The sequence below is a fragment of the Bradysia coprophila genome, unplaced genomic scaffold, assembly GCF_014529535.1.
Source record: "Bradysia coprophila strain Holo2 unplaced genomic scaffold, BU_Bcop_v1 contig_350, whole genome shotgun sequence".
Taxonomy (NCBI): Eukaryota; Metazoa; Arthropoda; class Insecta; order Diptera; family Sciaridae; genus Bradysia; species Bradysia coprophila.
Genome location: NW_023503608.1, coordinates 2,498,844 through 2,520,378, shown reverse-complemented (window position 1 = coordinate 2,520,378; position 21,535 = coordinate 2,498,844). Strand labels below are relative to the sequence as shown.

The window sequence follows — 21,535 nt, the reverse complement described above, 5'->3', positions numbered from 1 at the left end:
CATCTGTTGATGAGAGAAGATTTTCAAAATGTCAAATGTCAAATTGTCAAAATGTCTTGCTAAAGTCTGCCCTCAATATTCCGAAGGTACAAAACTTTATAATACAATTTCTCAACCGACCATGGCAACATTCGGGCTACTCAAAAACTTTTGAGACTCGGGTGAATTGTGGACTACAAAAAATTCCATCGAAAACTAAATTCTGCACCTTTTTTGTTTGCATAAGTACCCACCCAGATCATCCGAAAAAGCCGAAATAGGTACAATTGGTATAAGCTTTCGAATTATCACTATGAGCGAAAAATGCACAAGATTCAGTATCTTCAAAAATCCTTCATACATCGGTGAATCCTCTAAGAAAGCAGGGTTTATTGCAAATAAAGCGGAGAGATAATAATCATTATATGCGCCTTAAAGAAAATTATTTATTTATTTATCCACTTGCTTTTGAATCATTAGGTTGCATGGGACCAGAAACAAAGAAATTTATTGACAAGTTGGGATCAATAATGAAGAGAGCATCAGGGGTGCCACGTTCCAAAGATTATCTGTTGCAGAAAATTTCAATTGCTATACAAAGAGGCAATGCGGAATGTATTCTTGGAACTTTAGGAAGTAATAGAGCAGATGATTTTTATTTATTGTAATATTTATTGATTGAAAAGATCGTTTTTAGCCCCGTACGAAGTACGAAGGGGCTTATAGGATTACGATGCCGTGTGTAATTGATGGAATTCGAAGCAGACGGTAAGGGCAAAGTGTTTGCCTATGTTCATAGATAACGAATCCGCAATAAAAATTTTGTCTGTCCGTCTGTCCGTCTGTCCGTCTGTCACGTCGATATCTTGAGTAAATCAAATCCGATTTCAAAATTTTTTTTTTCCCTGAAAGGTAGTTGAAATAGTGAGGCTAAGTTCGAAGATGGGCGAATTTGGGTCGACCCCTCCAGAGCTGGGGCCCCATAAGTGCTTTAACGTTTTCCAAAGATTTCTCTGGCCATTTAAAGGCTACACTTGTAAGTGATACATCAAATGAAAGGTATTTACAATACCTATCCACAAAAAAAAAGTTTATGGAAATTGGATGACCGACTCGTGAGTTAGACCCCTTGGTGTGAACTAGGTACAGGGCGGCAATCCGTTTTTGCTTGTAGGTTAGTCAAATTTGAACGGATTTAGATAGATTTTGATTTATTAGATAGGTATTGACCATACCAATCAGGGAAAAAAAAGTTTATGAAATTCGGTTTACCGGAGCGTGAGCTAGGTCTCTTGGAGTGAGCTTATATGTGGCTACTCGGCCGTACAGTGAAGGTGGTGTTTTTTGTTAATATCTCGAGTAAAATTTAACCGAATTTCATGAATTTTTGTTTGTTTGAAAGGTACTAACGAATGTAAAGCAGCCGTTGTACTTTCCACCTCCTAACAAAATGGCCGTCGGCCGCCATTTTGGATTTTTGTAAAATCAATATAAATAGGTGAAAATGATAATTCCAAAATCACTGATCAGTGGGAAGTGTAGTTTGTGTTACTTTTGAAAGGAACGTCGTACGGGGCTTCGTAATTGCGCTATGCGCAATTTTTAAGACGTACACATTGTGTTAATGCTTGCAATGATAATGATATAAAAACATTGCATAAGAATTTTACGACGTTTACGGGCGCAATAGGCTTACGGTAAGAGTAGGGCGACGGACGAAGTAGGGTCACGTGCGCAATAGATGTACGGGTTTGTACGGGGCTCAGTCGCAGCAAACGCTCCGACTGTTCTGACGGCTCGTTTTACGTTTTTTACGCGCCGTATACGAGCAGTCTTTTTTTTGCTTTGAATAAATTCCATTATTCTGAAAGGATATGCAAAGGATAATGTGTCAACGATGATCAGATATAAACTTTTCTTTGAATGTTTGAATGCAGACGTTCTCAAATCGATATGGGTAAATTTTGTGAAATATTTCTTTTTCGAAAAGATAATTTTATTGCGACGAAATGATTATTGTCTCTGCAACGAAAATTTCATCAGATTGACCTCAATGTAGATTCTTATCGGTTGTTCTGTGTTGTTCATGTTCCTACTTAAGTAAATTGCGCTTTAGACTCTAATGGTTAAAATCAAATTTGCTTTAATGAGAGAACAATATTAACTCGAAAAATAAATTTGATTTACATAGAATGATAACGATACGTTTGCCAGATAACAATGTGTGACCTGCATGAGCATGAACGGTAACAATTTTTTTCGAACACAGCACTATATTATATCACCTTGAATGTGTTTGATAACATTCACATCCAGAATTATAATGTCTTTTGGCTAGCAGCAACATTCAGGCAACACGATTATTTAAGGTCGTCTATGCGTAAACTGATAACGAAGATAAACAAAAATCGTTTACCAAGTCCGTGAAAATCATGTCAAATGGACACCGCCGACAGATTCACACGTTCGTTGATATCTCCGCGCCCGCGGTCTGTACGGTCAGTCGTCTTTAGCCTAATTCTGTTATCTCTTGATTTATCAAAATTGTAAACGTTTTTATCAACGAATGTCAAGTTTCGTTTGTCAAATCTTTTGTCTTGTAATTTCTCATCATGTTGGCAAGTGGATTATTGATTGTATATTGTCATGAAAATGAACTCGTAAATTTAAAAAAAATTAAAAGTCACGAATTTTATGAATACGTGGAAACTGTATGGTCATCGTGAGTATCGATAAGTGGTGTAAACTCATTAAGTCTAGCCTAGTCTAGCTACTGTTGATTTCTGTTCCTTGATAGGCCTACACTTTTCTGCGAAAATTCTCAACAAAAATTTCAGTGAATTTCATACACTGATTTCCCAAGCACACACCTTCCTCTATGGAGTTAAAAAGATCTAGTTTCTCCAAGTGATTATCGATTTATTTCACTAGCTTCATATACAAGCTCGGCTTCGCCTCGGATCAACAAAATTCACACGAAAACTCTACTTTTCATCTTTTTATCCCTAGTCATGTAAAATACTAATCAATTTTTGTCAGTGTTCATTTGAGTTCCTTTTCATACTGTGTATTATTAGGTCCCTAATTTGGCTGTTCAAAAATGTACCACTCCTACTGGCTTATCTTACTCTGGCGTGACTATTGGACTAGAAATAATTCTGAATACAGAAAAGGAAAGTCCCAGGTTAATCAACAGATGAATAATTTTCCTAAAATTTTATTGAAACGGATGCGATTAAATCCATAGATTTCCATGAAGTAATTTCAGCCTCCAAAAAACAACTGACCTCCTTTAAATGACGTTAATCGCGAAGAAAAATATATATCGAAAACAGTGTGTATGTTGTCTCGTTAAATTGTTACATAATTTAGTCGCCGAACCAAGTAAAGTGTAAAATATCTCTTATCCGTAAGCGCATTCACTATCATCATATCCTTCAATAATGACCATAGAGTCATGTCCGCTTTCGCATTAAGCATATTCAATTATCATCTAACAAATAATCGAAGCGAAAAGATGATGAAAAAGAGCATTCATTTATTATCCAATAGCCATTCACTGCTGTATGACGAATGAATAAGCGCCATTCAGTAAAAGAAATGTAGTCAATGTAGTACACACAAACAACCACGTGATAAAACTTTGTTTGCAAGTACGGCACATGAATTGTAATGTCTAAAACATTTTGTAAAAAAAAGATAAAAAGCCGTACGTATATCCCAACAGTCGCCACAGCATTATTATTATGAAAACACGCATAATTATGCCGAACGTCACAGTGTATAAACCAATGTGATGTCGACTTCTCACATTGATATATGAAACGTGTTCCAACAACCAATCACTGTTAAAATAGAACTTGGTATATACATCCACGACAATGGAACTAAATACCAGACCACGTCTTGTATATATATATATATATATATATATATATATATATATATATATATATATATATATATATATATATATATATATATATATATATATATATATATATATATGTACAACTAAATGCGACGTGGAATTCCCTGTTTTTTCTTCAATATATTAAATGTTGCCTCAGAATTTTGATATCAATTGATATTACACAAAGTGAAAATATCAGGCAAAATCTTGTTTTGAATGCCGTACAAGGTAGGTATAATTGTGAAATTCAGCAGAATTTTGTTCAGAAATTCCGAAGAGCATCGGATAAAAAATGTTCATCTGAAGAGATTTTGTACTCTTACCGGTTGTTAAAAGCTTATTATACAATTTGTGTGTGTTATTGTGTTATACACAGAGAGTTCCAACATTGGATTTTTTAGCAAGTCATCGTCTCGCCTCGATAGTTATAAGATCGTTGTGTGATATTTGAAAAGTTAAATTGGCATTGCTTTATGAATCAGCAATGTTGGAATGTTTCGTGGAATTATAAATTCAATTCTTTCTGTTTGAACAAAATTTCTTCAGGTTGTCAATTCTTTCAATGAAAAATCCGCAATGACGAAATGTTGGTAAGAATTTAGCAGGAATTTTAAGCGGATTTTGTTTGGATTTGCTTTATGAGTCCGTGACAACATTCTTGGATACACAAAGTCAAGGTTCTTATAACAATTGTTGGGGTTAGTTAAGAAAGGCCGGCCGGTTACGCGACAATCTTTAGATAAGACATGGATGTCTTAAGTTGAAACTGTTTGGAAAAATATCCTTTTGCATTGATTTTACCTTGTCGAAAAACTTTCGAGAAATTTAGAAAATCTGGAAACTTTTCCGAAATTCAAAGATTTCAATTTTTTTTTGATTTTCTTGTTTTTCTCACATCTTAGAAAATTTAAGAAAATCGAGAAAATTTTGGAAAATCAATAAAGCGTTGGACGATCAAGAAAACTTTTCTCATAGATTGGCACTAGAAAGCTTTGAGGGATTCTTTTCAAAATCCACCTATCAAAATCGGACCCATTTCTTCTGGGACGTACATGGTTTGAAAGTTCTTTGCCAGTAAACCTCAAAACAGGCCTCACACAGTCTTGAGCCACACCTGTTTGCTGTTGGAAGATCTTTGAAGTTGGAAAAATAGAGTTTTCATGCTTCGGGGCCGAAAATGAGGGCAATTTTTCGAATTTTCTCGGGTTTCCGGCCCTCTGCATGAAAACTCACATGTGCACCTGTTTGGGACGGTTGATTTAAGGCACTTTCGCTTGTAAGCCTCACTTCGTTCGGCCTACAATCCGCGAAATTGCCTAAAATAAATCGTCCAGGTACACAAATGACTATTTTTTTCGAATTTTTTGGCCGTTATAAATGTTCGTTCCGGGTGAGAGTGGGCTCGTTGGAAAACTTAAGTGATTTCGGGTCATGTCTAGTTTGATTAGATTCAATTATATTTGGTTGCAAAAATTTACAAGAATTTTTTTCGAAATCTGTGTGAACTTTAGACAGGTCTGGGCTGGTACTGATGACGCTTAATGTGAACCTAACATGCTAGTCGTAACACGCATTGTCTAAGCTTTCCATTGATACCTCATTTGCAGTGCTGGGGATTGCTGGCGAGTTTTACGAGTAGCGGTTGTACTAACAAAATATTCTGTTATTTCAGCAATCACCAGCACTACAAATGAGGTATCAACGGAAAGCTTAGACAATGTATGTTACAACTAGCATGTAAGGTTCACATTAAGCGTCATCAGTACCAGCCCAGACCTGTCTAAAGTTCACACAGATTTTGACAATTTTTCTTGCAAATTTTTGCAAACATATATCAATGAATCTAATCAAACTAGGCATGACCCGAAAGTACCTAAGCTCAGCTTTCCAAAGAGCCCACTCTCACCCGCAACAATCATTTATAACGGCCAAAAAATTCGAATAAAAAACACTATTTTTCCAAATTCGGACAACTTCCACCAGCAACCAGGAGAGGCTCGAGACTATGTGAGGCCTGTTTTGAGGTCTACTGGCAAAGACCTTTCAAACCATGTATCCCAGACGAAATGGGTCCGATTTTGATAGGTGGATTTTCACAAGAATCCCTCTTACGATTATACATATTTCATTGTTACCGATGTTTCGTCCCGATTCTCCATTATATCTTCGAAGAACAGCCATAAAACCACTAAAAAAAAGTCCTCCTGTTCGCCATGGTAAGACCACATGTCATCTAATCAGCATACACACAGCATACTTCATGATTCACTGTTGAACGAATTTTCATGAAGATTTTCTCTTTCATTGAGTTCAATGTTAAAAACCAATAGTTCACTGTACTTAGATGAACAGATAATTTGATCTAATAATCTGGTAATATTGAACCTACAATTTAATTAACCTTCCACGAAAGGCAGCTTTCATTGGTATTCAATTATCGATTGTCGACGTTGTTATTTCCTTTCATTTAAGTATATGTTCAACAGATTGATACAAAATCTTATACGCTTCATTACTCTTAGCATACATTTTGACCTTATTGGGTTAATCATTTATATTCGCTCTGTCGATAACAAATATCCAAATAAATAGACTAATTTGTATAAATTTTACACACCAACCGTGTGTAATCAAGATGAGTAATTTATAAAACCTAAAGTAAATAATTAAGCATGCAGACACAACCAATAACTTTTACTGAAGCACACTTTCAGTTGTATACGATTACATCTAATTATAGTTCATATAAAATATACATTCAGTTCCTAGAACCAGTGGCTGATTATTACATGATGGTTGTGACTAATGTTTGCTTTTAATTTATGTCATTGACTCGCCGTTTTCGATACGACAAATATTAAATTAGAACATGTAAGAACGAGTTGAATGAAACCGAACTGCTGTGCTGTATCCATCTGACAGAAAAAATTATGAAATTTTCTACAATTTTATTGTCGTGTCGCCAAGTTTAATATCCATACCCAATTATATGTATACGATAAGTCGCATTGTGTGAACATTGATTTTGTTCAATTTATCAGTTTTTGACAAGAAAATTCCTCGTGATTATCCAAAACCAACAATTTTGAGATAAGCGTACGTGGAATTGATCAGATGAATTTATAATGCCTTTTCACTCTAAGCAAATTAGCACATTATGATAATAGGCACACGGTTACACATAGTTGATTCAGTAGACGATAAGCATGAAGTGGTTTTGGAAAATGTTGTGATTTAACTTGTTTGAATCGGAAAACCGTTTTTTCATGATGTGGTGGTGGTGGTGGTAATGTGTTGTATAATTTTCATATAGGAGTCAAGATAAATCGAATTACAGTTTTGCTACTTTTATGGTCTCTTTTTTTGGTTTATTTACCGAATGAAATAAATATACTTCGCACCTTATATAGCAGCAATTTCGACTTGATACTGCAACGAAATAAAAGAGTAAACATTTCGGTTTTATCACCATACTGTATACATAGAATGTATGGACTGATAAAGTAAAATACCAACCCAATCGACAATGTATACGGAACGAACTTCACTATTTACTTTTACGAACGATAAGAGAGAATAACATAAAATTCGACTCTTTGACATGCTAACAGACATTTCATTGGAATTCGAACGTATTGATAGTGATAATTACTTAATTATATACTTTTATCACTGGGAGATCTTCAATTTTTACAGCACCGAAGGAATTTTTGCAAAGACCAAATACATGTCGTGATGTACGTCATTCAGCCACATTATTACGGCAGTAAAATTTAAAAAAAAATCGAATGCATCTGTTTGTCGCCAAAACTTTTCGTTTTATTTGCTTATAATCGGATAAAGATATGATTGGAATTTGTGTTTTATAGCAAAGGTGTTATACCAATGAACGGTCGAGCGTTGATTGGTATGAAAAGTTGTATAATAAGAAAGAAAAGTGTGCGTACAATGCTTAATTGTACCTGTTTTCTGTAAGAATTTTGATAAAATTCGATGATGTCCCTGCTACAATTTAGCTTCAAACGAGTAACATCTTCGTTCACTGTATGTACAGTAAATTTGAGTCACTGTGGCCCATACTTTAAAGCTTGTGGCACAATAAGTTCCTTAGAGCTGAGATCTTTCACAGATGAGTAGAATCTTATTAGGTAAGACATAGAATCTATTACTTCATTTGACCTAAAGCACAACATACTCAATGATAATAGCATCGATCCACTGTTGGACGATTTTTCATGAAGATTTTCTTATCATTGAGATCAATGTTACAAACCGAATAGTACAATGTACGTTGGTGAACTGATAATTTGATCTAAAAATCTGTTAAAATTGGACAAACGGTTTAATTAGCCTTTCACGAATGACCGCTCTCATTAGCACAATTATCGATTATCGATGCTATTACTTCCTTTGATGTTGAGGAATTTCGCGCCGTGTCATTCACAATAACCCACAAAGTGACATTTTCCTTATACAAAATGTGTCATTTTGTCAATTATTGTGAATGACGCGGCGCGAAATTCCTAACAGCCCTTCCCTTCGTTTAAGAATATTTTCAACCACGGCAGAGTAAAGTTAACCAGGCAGGAGCGCTTTTTGACTAGGGACCTGAATAATCTAGTAGCCCTTGATATTTTGCGAATAAAATTTTTCAATTTATGTCAGTGTTCATTTGAGTTCATTTTCATCCCATGTATTAGGTCCCTTATTTGACGTTTCGAAAATGAACCGCTCCTGCCTGGTTTATTTTACTCTGCCGTGTTTCAACAGATTGATACAAAATCTTACATTTCATTACTCTTAGCATACATTTTGACATTAAGTAAGACGTAGACGTATGGAATACGAGTTTTAACTGCCATGTCAATGAAACAATTCACCTTTTTCCAGGGATGCAGTGAGCAAAGCATGTTCAACAGATTGTTGAAAAATCTGTTCCTTCATTAGTTTACATAGAGTGAAGCTACCAACTATACTACGGACCCCTGATGTAATACGAGCCCTCTATTGTCTTTTATTTTGTTCGTTCGTTCGAACGCACGAAAGAAAAGAGTAAAGTGGGCCCGTATACAACAGGGTAAACCTATAATAACACGACGGTTTATTTTTGTTGTCTTGGTCGATAAACAGATGACATAAAAGAAGATGCATAGAAGATTCTTGCTACTGAATAGCCAATAGCAAAGGAAGTTTGGAAAAGACAAAATTTAATTATGTCTAATGGGAGGCAGTCACAGTCACAGTCTGAAAGTATTAGCACGAAGAACTAAAAGATAAAGTTCTAAAATGTCTTGAGAGAATTAGGATTCAAACTAGGTTTTTTTTAAATAATGATAACTTGCAAATTCACGAGTTGAGTGCCACTTACCAAGGTACCCAAGAAGTTCCTAATTGATCCTAAGTTGAAGGCTTGGACTTTAGAACAACTAAACCTATTGAATTCGTATAGTCCAACAAAAAATTTGCAGAGCCGAGTTCTAGAGTAACATCCTTCTAAAGGGCACGATAAGAAGAAGAGACGTCTTGTTCATATTTGATGTAGGCAGTTAGGCTATGAACCAACACTTAAATAAAAATCTAGAACTGTAAATTTCTTCATAATTTCTTTTTATTACAAATTCTTGTTACATCCTTTCTCCATGCAATATACTTAAGATGAATGTAAAAATTACATAATTCATTTAATTTCGTTACAATTATTGAGAAACTTTTCTCTTGTTAACCTTTAACGTTTGTTACATCATTTTTTTTTTGATCTTTTCAATTTTCGTATATTTTATTCCTTACAATTTACGGGAATATGGTCAATACTACTGTATACAGTAAAAAGGATTATTTTATAACACTGCAGCACCAAGAATGGATGTTATTCAGTTGATTGCCGCTTTATAATTTCAATAGAAACATTAATATAATGTTCCACATTTAGATATTCGTTATTTATGCTATTGGCATCGATTGATGTTATTCGCCTCATAAGATAACTTTTCTTTTTTTGTTGGACCATTCGGTCCGGACGAGCCCCTTCACATGTTGAATTTTTTTATTATACACAATTAGGTTAGATTACAATTAACAGAATCAAATCTTACAAACAACACAACCATGGTCCGTGGGCCTTACATGGACACATTTTTTTTTTCTTTAACAAAACTTTTTGTGTCTTCAAGTTAACCATTTTTTATTCAAATACCGTTTATGTCCGGGATGTCCGTATGAATTTACTCTGGTAGCCGAATGATTGGTTGATGTTGGCAATCCCAGAACTCTTCGCAATGATCGACCAATGACTCTTCAGCTGATGTCAATTGATCGGATTGATTGTCCACGGAATTCGATCGTTGAATCAATGCACAGCACTCCAAATTGGATGTCTTCAATATTCGACTCAGTTTCTTTGAACTGTCCACCTTGATGATGTAAATATCGTTTTCGTAGCAAAATGCTTCCAACAATTTCGAATGTAGATGGGTTGCACTGTCTCCAATTTCGGGTGGCGAAAGTAATAAGAATATTGCGTCCTCATTCGATACTGATAAATCTTTTGCAACTGCCGACAGGCCGACCACCAATCGATTTTCCAGCTGTGCCCGTTCCAGGGCACAACTGACTGTGTCGCCAATGGAACTTGACCCGCTTGTTGATTCTTCGAATTTCACCATATTGATTAATCCACTTGTTACTACACTTGCGTAAGAAATGGGGTTAGAAGCCAGTTTGAGCCTTTCGCTTAACGGTTGGGTGAAAATGTTTCCACTCAAAATTTGATTTTTTTGCAAGGATTTCCTTGTTGTCCTGCTTTTGTTCGCTTGATTTCGGTATTTCTATGATTTTTTCACTTCACTTCAATATGCACACAATCAGCGTAATAACAACGCAATGTTGTGAAATTCAACTTTTCAAAGCACTTTCTGTGTGTATAGTAAACAAAACCTTACAACAAATCAAAATTATACGTGTTTGCTTCTCAACTTTCTGCTTTACAATAAACTCAAATGAATGACTCGTGTGCCATTCATGTCTCGTGTTTCCCCTCCATGAAACTCAGTAATGAACTTAACATACAATATATATAAATGCGCAAGCAAGCAGAACAATACAGAAGAGAACATCGGCATTTCTGCCAATTCATCAGATGTACATGAATGCTATTGAATCAAGATATTATTTTATGTACTCTCTCTGTTTATGTATTACATCGACTATAGTAGTGTATGGGGCACGTTGCTTTTTGAATGTAAATGCGTTGTATGTTTCTATAGCTTTGAAATGCAGTAGCAAAACCTGTTGAACGACAATTGAAATAGAAATACGAACCCATTGGAAATCTACGGGAAATGTGCAGTGATAACATTGGAAAACCCAGAGGAAATCGTAAAACTTGATCGATTATTTAGTGGCACATAAAAAATTAAGCGAAATGCTAAGCAGCGGCCTTAAAATTTAATTGCAAAACTGCTTTCAAGAAATTTTTCAATATTACTGTTGGCTTGGTCTGCTATAAATATCAACAAAATGAAAATTCTGCCATCCAAAATCAAGTGCAAGTCTTATGCATTTTTAATTGATTTTATCTAACACACGGACTATAGTCTCGTGATCGACAGGTCGATTAAATTCAATGTAAAACTCTTTAGATAAGTATCGATATCGGTCGGTGTTTCCGCCTGCATCTGATAACATAAGCAAACCTACACGCCTTTCAGCTTAATTAATTAAATCATGATTGATTTTAAGCACAGTTCTGTTTACTGGAGCGTTGAATTCTTGAGAATAATTTTTGCTGGAAGCTATTAGATAAATATTGTCTAGATACGGCCCTGGATCAGTAAGTAAGTATCAATTATTACGATGAAGTATTTATAAGTAAATGTAATAAAACTATAGTTTTATAGCGGTGAATTAACGCAACAATCATCGGTTGTCGATAAAATAATAGACCGGAAGAGGACAGTTCAGTTATTATTAGAACATTGAGTGGTTTATCTTCCTATCGTGGAGCCTTGAGTCCGTCCGAGTGACCTAGGACAGGATGCAATATCTACTACGTGAAGTGTGGCACTTCACAGTGCTTCAGGTAATTTTCCTGGATTAGAATTTTCGGCTGTTGGTGTTTAACAGAATTCTAAATTGTCTCGAGTTTCAAAGAAAATTTTTGAAAAGCTTCTAGGCCTGCAATTAAGTATCAATGTGCGGTTTGCTCATCTATTGTCTCGACAATTAAAATCTTCCTTCTGTGAGATTCTACTCGGGCAACTGGAAAAGTATTGTTTTCGAGATCTGAGAGTTCTGCAAGTCTGCAAATCCTAAGTCATTGGTTGCACAATCCAAAAAATATTTTCATTGTTCGTCGTTGTAGGTCACACATGCATGTTTTGACGTACGTATATTTCGAATGTTTTTCGGTGATAACGGTCATATGGCTCCAGATTATCGAAACTTATGACCGAATTAAAGTGAAGCACGAGAAAACGTTTTCGCTTTACCTTCCAGTTATTTGTCTCTGAAGAGCATTCGCTATACCGAAACTGGAAAAGGTATGTTGTTGTTTCAGCTTATCAAGCCTTAAGACTGTAATCACCGAACGATAAACATTTTTTCTGCGAATTTTAATTGAATTAATTTTTTTTAAGTGTTTTGATTTCGTTATCAATCAATAATATTGTAACCTGCAAAGTCATGTTTTGCGAATACTTGTCTTCATATTTCATCAGAAAAAAAACTTAGTTTTATAATGGTATAATCGAACCGAAAAAGGTGATGTATTTCAATTGTTATGAGGCGAATCTAATTGTGATATTTAAGCATTATTCTAACTGAACAATTTTACTCATTTATAAATGAATCAGACAGATGGTTTGATTCACAAATTAGATAAAGGCGGTTTACCCGTGACTCATTCGAATCATATCAGTTGAATTCTTCGTTATATTTAGATTGAATGAAAAGGATTTCGAAAAGATTTTCCGGTGAAGCCTATTCCATCTAGATTAGCGTTGATTCGGTCAAGTTTGTAATTCAGGTGTGAGTCAACAAAATTACTGTTTAACTGTGCCTTAATCTTTGGAAGATGGGATTTATTGTGATTTACTTGCTAGACGGGGTCTGTAGGTATTACAACTTAAGTCCATCAATCGGTCTATCAGCTTAAGATCAAAATGGAAATTGCACGATCACTTTTTTTCAATTGGAATATTTCGGTAATTTCTCATCAAACAATTTTGGTTTTAACTACAAGTTAACTACAACTTTCGTCATAACTGACACACTGGCAAAAAATAGTTGAAAATCTTCAGCTGTAGCTCTTCATTCAAAAAATACAGCTGCAGCAGAAATCATAGATTTGATTACCTAGAGACAAAGTTAGTTAGTTAGAAGACCTTAGTTTCCGTATATAATTCGCGTATTTCATCTACGTGCAGAAAGATGGCCCTTCATTTTTTTAAATTCTTTCTCTCCTTGTTAATCATTCATTCCAAGCTCCCTAACCATTTGTTGGAGTTCCTTCAAATTTTCATCGGTCAAATTGCTGCATTGGACCATCTGAACATGAACGTTGTTATTACTTCGTGAAAAATACTTAGATAAAACAATTCGCTATGAAGGTTAAGTATCAATTAAATACATTTGTACACTGATTGAAGAGAATGTTCCTTTTATGTAAGATCCCATCTCAATATTTCAATATTCATTTCATTCATAAAAACTCTCGAAATTTTGTATTTGTTTCTTCCATATCTATACAATATTATTAAGTATCAGTGGGATGGCTTGCTTATCTACGTGGGAAAAACTTGAATCCCAAACCGAAGGCGATCCACTTCAGTATGTAACGTAGTACGTTGTTGTTCGTAAGATATTGTTTTAACATGTGGGTTTCCAGATTCCACTCGTCAAACTTCCCACTCGTCGACACAACAAATTTAGAAGAAAGTACGTACTTATATGTTATCTACTATCACTCATCCAAGTTAGGCCATTTTTTATGCTAATCGCGAAAGAGTGGGAGACTCAATGTCAATGTTATGTTCATTGCAATTAGTGGTAATTACAAGGATATGCAATTTGCACGACGAATATTGTATAGCAGATATGGTCAGACATACAGTCACAGCGAGCGATATTTTTTTTCAAATACACATCATATTCGTTTCCATGTAAATGGACGCAAGTCCTTTATCTTACTTACAAAATAACTGATATCGCTGAGGGTGATGCATTGTGCGTCGTACTTCAAACAAAAGTGCTATTAGTGACAGCTGCCAAATAGAGTACTATTTTGTATGAAATTTTATCCCCACTCTTTTTACAGTGTAAAATTTTGTATGGAGCACTGTCAAGTTTCAGTATTCTATTTAGAGTATCACTTTTGCTTGAAGGGCGTTGGTCGTACGCAAAACTTTTATCAACAAAAGTTAACCCAAAAAATATGTGAAACAAAATTTTACAAAAAGAAATTTGCGTCACAAGTGGCAGATGATTCGGTTTTCTTACGTTTAAATTCTTTCAGTACATTTTTCAACCATTTTCCTAACAGTACGTTCTTCAATATCTGCCACTTGTGACGCAAATTTCTTTTTGTAAAATTTTCTTTCACATATTTTCGCTCGTTGAACTCGTATGGATTCCTAGATTCCAGATATCCTAGTTTGGGGGTCGTTGGAGTTATGAGGAAGAAGTCAAAAAGTTGCAGTAAATATGCTCCGCCGTCCTCAAAAAAAAAAAAAATTAAAACATTTTTGGTAGTGGACTTGCGTCACGACCGCTTACTGACGTGCGGGCATGATTAACCAATTGCGGATCAACGATTCACGATCAAGATAATCTTGCCTTCATCAGGAGGTCTTTTTTTAAATTCAAATTCGCATGCCTATGACGCAAATAAAGTTAAATTATTTACACGTTGAACCAATAAACCGGAATAGTGATTATGCAGAAAGAAACCACACACCAAATAATTTGAACTATATAAACCAAATGGTGTTTGATTATGATTATACCCGAGATACCCACAAAAAATTGTTGATCTATCGTCGAATGTCTTTTTATCACGTTTGAATTTTCAACGCTATTTTGTCAACAAACGAGACCTGCACTACCTCATCCAACTCTAAATTTTTATTTTTAGATGTAAGGTATATGGTAATGTAAACAAGTTACCGGTTTACAGATAAAAATAGAATGAATGGACAATGGAATTTGATAAAAAAAAGTTAAGTGGTTCGAACCGATAGCAATCTCTTTCTGTAGATTATTTCCGTTTCGAGTGTTCATTATTCAGAATGTGATTGTAGTAAAAAGGCTCTTCTCTATCTGATGTCTTTATTGTAAAGCTCACGGTCGAACCACTCAAATTTGTAAATTTCTAAGGAATTTTACTCTGTGCAAGAAGTGGTGAGACATGTTATGAGATAAACATTTTTTTTATCGAATAGACAAAAGTTGATACCATTGTGTAACCGGAATTTTCATTAAAAAACTGCACCGTAAATATCTAGCATTGTGAGTATTGGAAATAGGAAATGATCGGTTCAGATGAGCATATTCGAAGCGGTTTTTAGACGACTTTAAGAAAATGATGTAACGCGTAATAACGCACACGTCGTAATTAATAAATGTTGACTAGTTTCTGTAGAGGATAAAAATCCTTACAAAATGTTAGGCCTCAAGTGGTGGTCATAGAATTCTGGCTCCAAGCATGACCACTCAAAGTAAGTTATCAAATTTGTTGTCTATTTAAGCATAGACACTTGCTTTAAATAATTCGCACATGCTTCCTGTCGATCGCGATCAATACGAACTTCACTACTTTTCTATGTTAGTGCTTGGAAGAGTGCTATGTGGTGATGGTGGTGGTTCTAGACCACCTTCATTACATGTCTCGTAAATTAGACCGTGTGATTTTGGCACAATTGAACTCGGCCGCTATTGTTCGTGTGTCTATCTACTATTTAGGATACATCTCTGCTGCAGTCTCCACCCAATTGCTGAACGGTTGAACAGTCCCTAACTATACATTTGACGCAAAGGGAAAGAGATGTGACGTTGTGACATACATCGAACGGGTCTCAAAGTATCACCTTTCATATCTTGTTTTTCTTCCACAATCGAACAATATCAAAATATTTGCTCAATAAAATAAAAATAACTTTGAAAAAAGTTGTGAGCTTCAAAACGAATGGGGGAAGACGTCACAAATAAAATAATGTAACCCTGCCGTCATACATGAGAAATTTCGCTAATATAATGCCACACGTACCAATTCCACATGCCACAATTTAAATCAATTTTTATTATTCCAAACAACATATTTACACTCCATCCAAATATATACAATACAACTAACAAGAACTAACGCATAAATTAAGCAAAAAATAATTTTGAATGTCGAATTTTAATTCAAATTTTTGAACCGCATTTGTGTCAATTTATGTGCCATTTTTTCGTTAAATATTTTTGTTTTTCTTGAACGACATGGATATATCTTGTGATGTTTTCTTTTTCTTTTTGTATTAACGTCAGAACAGAACAGAATTTCTTTAATTTGTATGTGAAAATGGAAAGATACTGAGATCGAGAAAGGTTTCTTTCTACTTCCGATTTTCAAAAGTGCAATAGTCGATTAAATGGGACGCGACGGAAGTAAACGATTAAATACGGGCGCATGACGTATTTGTAATATTTGATAAGCGCTTCATTGTTAGCACAGGCTATATAGATAGTCATCCTAACAGCAGTGACTTAGATAGTTAAGTGTTCTATTGCCGTAAAATATAGAGTACTGGAAGTGGACAGAGTATCAAACATATTTTGGCACTGTCGAAAAATTCAATTGCATTCAAAATACTACTCTCTTTGGCTGCTGTGTTCGGACGGTAGTCTACCTCTATTGTTCAGACTGCACACACTGTAGTTGTAGGAAATATATTAAAATTATGTCCGCAATAGAACTTACTGACATATGGGTTTATGTTCGTCCAAATGTAAAAAAAATGCGGATGATGGTGTCTTTTGCATTTTCTTACATTTACACCTCGATTTGCACAAAAATGAGCCATCATGGCTTCATGGTAAAAAAATCGTTTAAGGAATGTTTCACCCAAAAATATGTCACTAACAATGTTGGAAAATGTTGGACGTTAGACAAGAGTTTCTGTATTAGAGCTAATATCAATCGTTCCAATACATTCAGAAGCGGCAAGCAATAACATAAGCATCAACAGTGTTGTAACGTTTTGAGTTTTGTTGTATAAGACGAGTTATAGTCAGAGTGCATAGCTCTTGTCGTCGCTGTCGTTAAGAAATAGTTGTCTTCAAATGGTAATTAAAATCCTGTAGATCATTTTTGTTCAGATTTTCATTTACAGTGAGATCTCTGTGATGGAAAATTCGACATTTGGTTGTTACCATTCGATGAATGACCTTATTTTATTCGCCAAAAGATAAACTGACGATTATTAGGTTTCGTACGGTAAATATTAGCTTCAACTTACAACGAAATGAACTTTAATCAAGAGAGAGAGAAAGATTATTCATTTTAATGGCCCAAACTCGAGTCGATACCCCGTAAATTGGGCCTATAAATTGGAACAACAATTCAATGAACGAACGTCGTATTATAACAAATAAATGTTATTTTGCCATCTCAATTGGCGCCGATATCCGAAAAATATTGCCACATGACGTACATATTAAGCGTCCCATATTATTTTTCGTCAAGATCAAACTGCTGTTTTGGCTGGAAGTTTTGTTAATTATATCTACTATCATCAATCGAACTATTAATTCTCGTGTTTGTTGTTATATTATTCAAAACAACTCTCATTATCAAAAAGTGTATTAAATTCAGCAAAACATTTCGTTTGAAACGGAGTTTATCAACGAACCGCTTTATTATCGGCTTATTTTGCTAATAACATGTTTTGTGTGCTTCTTTCGGTTGTTAACAAGTATTTCCCCATTCTATGACTTATTTTTCTTTCGCAGACCATTTGGTAGACAATAATATTTACAACGATAATTATACAATTAAAAATACGTCGATTGTAAAATCAAAATAATGCGAACGAACGTTTTACATGCTTGAAATATTTTTTTAAAAACAAACAGTACGATCCAGTGTCTGGGGTAAAAAATCTTTCAATCGAAATCAGATACAGTGGAAAATTTTTTATCGCCCAATATTGACTTACCAACAAACAATATTTACTATTTTGAACGCATTTGAATATCTGCTTTTGGATCGAAATATTAGGTTGTTTTGATTGGAATTTTTATCTGCCTATTGTGTGGTGCATCTTGTTTTTTATTGGCATATAGATTGGCTTATGTGTCTAGTCTAGACTCTAGAAAGAAAACAATTGTAACTTGCTCGATTGAGTACATGTACTGTTCGTATACAGATGAACTTTATACTAATAACTAATGAAAAAAAGTGTTGAAATGACCACAGGTTGTCTTAATAATAGAAAGAAAATGCTAGTCATAGCAACAACGAACAACAGAGTACACTCATATGCTACAGTACAGAGAGAGTGAACTTTATACTTGATTTTATCGGCAGAATTGAATTTCCTTCGAACTTAATTTGAATCAGATTTTTTTGTTCGGTAATCTCAGGATAGATAACAAAAAATAATCCATCTCGATTTTCTACTATATACTATCGCTACTGACAAACACCAAGTACAAGGTTTGATTCGCCTACACCACAGTGAATTTGCATGCTAATCATTCGTTGTGCATGCAGCGAACGGTAGGGCCCATATTGACCTTAGAACTATATCTATAGATAGACATACATACTGTTTTACTAGCAGTCAGCAGTGTATTATTTCCCTAATTTTTCTTTCTGTTTTAAACGAAATTCATGGATTCGTAGATACGTCCACACTTTCTGCATAAATGTAAATAAATAAATTAAGTGGAGATACACAATGAGGCTAATCTGGTGTTTTTTCTTGTTTTGTGTTTTTTCCCCGATCCATTTTCTTATCTGAACTGAAGTTATAAATTCAAAGCGGCAATTTCCCCGTATGCAAATAAACCGCTGATATTATTTTCTGTTATGGTCAGTTCAACAAATACTTGGAATTTTCAGTGCTGGTTTTTTTTGTAGGAAAAAAACAACTAAAAATTATTGAGCTACGTAGAAGTGTGCATCAATCAACGCCAAAGTCACACAATGTTGTTCGACGTACAACGATGTTGATGAGAAATTTTACGTTTTAATAATATGATTTTGCGTTGTGTTTAATTGATAGACGCATTACCTTCGAATCATGATTAATGTTATAAAGAATGAGTAGATTCTTACTAAGCAGTTTGTATTGCAATGGTAAGCAGTAGGTGATATCTACAAATCGCAATAATTCTGTCCTCTTTGACAACAATAACACTAACACACATAAAGCAAATTCTATTTTCCAAACATAAGTCATATTTTCAAGAAAGGTCTGCACGTCTTGCCTATGATTATGTTAAATTCTTCTTATGTAAATGATTAACTAATTTTAAGTAGTTTTGTTAAGGTGGTTTACCTATAATAGCTAATTAAAATTACAATAATTATCGAGAGTTTGAACCAATGAGAAAGAGAGAGTCTCTCAGCAATAGTGTATAATGAAAGTGACACGATACACATTCATAATATAGTTAAAATTTTGTTTTTTTATTTTGTTTAACATCTCATGTACCCATAATACCAACATTATCTTGTGCTATAAACCTCTTTTTGTTCTCACTTATTTGTGTCATCCTACAACAGATTTAAAAATAACCATAAACCGCTGTTCCGTCCACATCAAACAAATATAATGCGAAACATTTCATTTCAACTCGACCAGATAAGTTCAATGTAAATGCGAACAGTTTCAATGATAACAAAATTATTGAGACATTATAGGTGTACGAGTGTCATGTGTGTACGTAAAAGTGTATCAGTTGAATTGTTAAACATTTCTTAAAATAAAGCTGGTATGTGAGTCGGATCATTTGAACACATTTTTTTACGAATCGCAACGTACAGGTTTCCGTTGTGTAGTGGTTATCACATCTGCTTAACACGCAGAAGGTCCCAGGTTCGATCCCTGGCGGAAACAGCATTTTTTTTTATTTGAAATGTTCGACATTTTAATTATCCAACAAAATGTAGAAATGAATTTTTAGGGAATTTTGCGAGTTGAGTTGATCAATTTGATCGGTTTTGATGTATGGTTTTGGTAGTATAGATTAGAAATGATACAGTCCAAAAAGTGTTTGATCTTTGCTGTCCGATAGAAAATATTTGAGCCAACTTCATTGGCGGTGTGTTGAAAGAAATACTGATTCCAAAATTTTCTAAAAGTAAAGATTCTTGGTATCCGCTGTGGGTTTTTCTGCGTAAATTTTTGAAAAAATCGGTCATTAGTAATTATCAGGTTTTGGAGCTGTCCAAAGAAAACGGTAAATTCAGATTTAAGTCTGCACTGAAAAATGGATGGATGCAAATAATAGTGTAAGTTAGACTTCAAGACCTCCAATTGAAAATTCGTCACTCCAAAGTGTGCACATTGTTCATCTGTTATCGACACAGATGAGAGATGACAAAAATAAACGACTAGCTGTACTATATGTGAGCCATAACTCGGAAAATATGGCAGATAGAAAGTTCGTTTAAATGACAAAGTTATAGAGTTTCACATTCTAGTCGACACGTGTTTCATAGTTTTCCTAGTTTTCATAGTTTTCGCTTATTTGGGAGCAATGAGCGTTTTTAGTGCGAGCTATGTCAGCCATAACTCGGAAAATATGGCAGATAGAAAGTTCATTTAATGGACAAAGTTATAAAGTTTTAGATTATAGTCGATGCGTGTTTCATGGTTTCCCTAAATAGTCGCTTATCTTGGAGCTATGAGCGTTTTAAGTGCGTTAAATTTTTGAATTTCGTGAAATTTTCGATTTTCATCCACTTATTGATTTTCGTCAAATTTGTAATTTTCGTTAAATTTTTAAATTGCGTCAAATTTTCGATTTTCGTCAAATTTTTAATTTTCGTTAAATTTTCAATTTTCGTCAAATTTTTAAATTCAGTAAAATTTTCGATTTTCGTCAAATGAAAGCTGGAAGGTTGAGATGAAAGGGAAAGTTATATAGTTTTGTAAGAAGAATATTTTCGTTCAAACTGCACAATATGATTGTCTATTATCTGCGACCAAATTCTAAAAAATCAAAACTTACAAAAGAGCTGATATCGCCCAAGACCACTTACAGTGGAGGTGTGACGCAAGTCCTGTTATCCACTTACAAAGGATCTGATATCGGTGAAGGTGACGCTTACAGATTCGACACGCAAAAAGATATGCGTCACAAATGGCAGCTGATGAGGAAAGCACGCGAAAGTTTGATCAACAAAAATGTTACCCGAAAAATTTTAGGAAGAAAATTATAATAAAAAAGTTTTCGTCGCAAGTGGCAAAGTAATCAGTAAGTGGATAACAGGACTTGCGTCACACCTCCACTGTAAGTGGTTTTGGGCGATCTTTTAGATCAAACGAAGTAATAGACTCGATAGTACGGAAAAAATTTGGCTGCGAATAAGTATTGAAGTCTAAGACATCAATTTATCAGCGTCAGTAAACTCTGACGTAAATCGAGTTATTAATA

The 21,535-nt window shown here is 34.6% G+C and overlaps 1 protein-coding gene and 1 non-coding gene across 2 annotated transcripts; one reads left to right on the top strand and one right to left on the bottom strand.

Moving 5' to 3' along the window:
* Positions 1 to 9,482: 9,482 nt before the first annotated feature.
* On the bottom strand, positions 9,483 to 10,896 carry LOC119080142 (growth arrest and DNA damage-inducible protein GADD45 alpha-like). The gene has a single exon (XM_037188357.1). The coding sequence runs from the start codon at positions 10,552 to 10,554 to the stop codon at positions 10,114 to 10,116; it is 441 nt and encodes a 146-aa protein (XP_037044252.1). The 5' UTR covers positions 10,555 to 10,896; the 3' UTR covers positions 9,483 to 10,113.
* A 9,023-nt stretch (positions 10,897 to 19,919) lies between these two features.
* Trnav-aac lies at positions 19,920 to 19,992 on the top strand. The gene has a single exon. It is a non-coding gene; the product is annotated as a tRNA-Val (tRNA).
* The last annotated feature ends 1,543 nt before the right edge of the window (positions 19,993 to 21,535 follow it).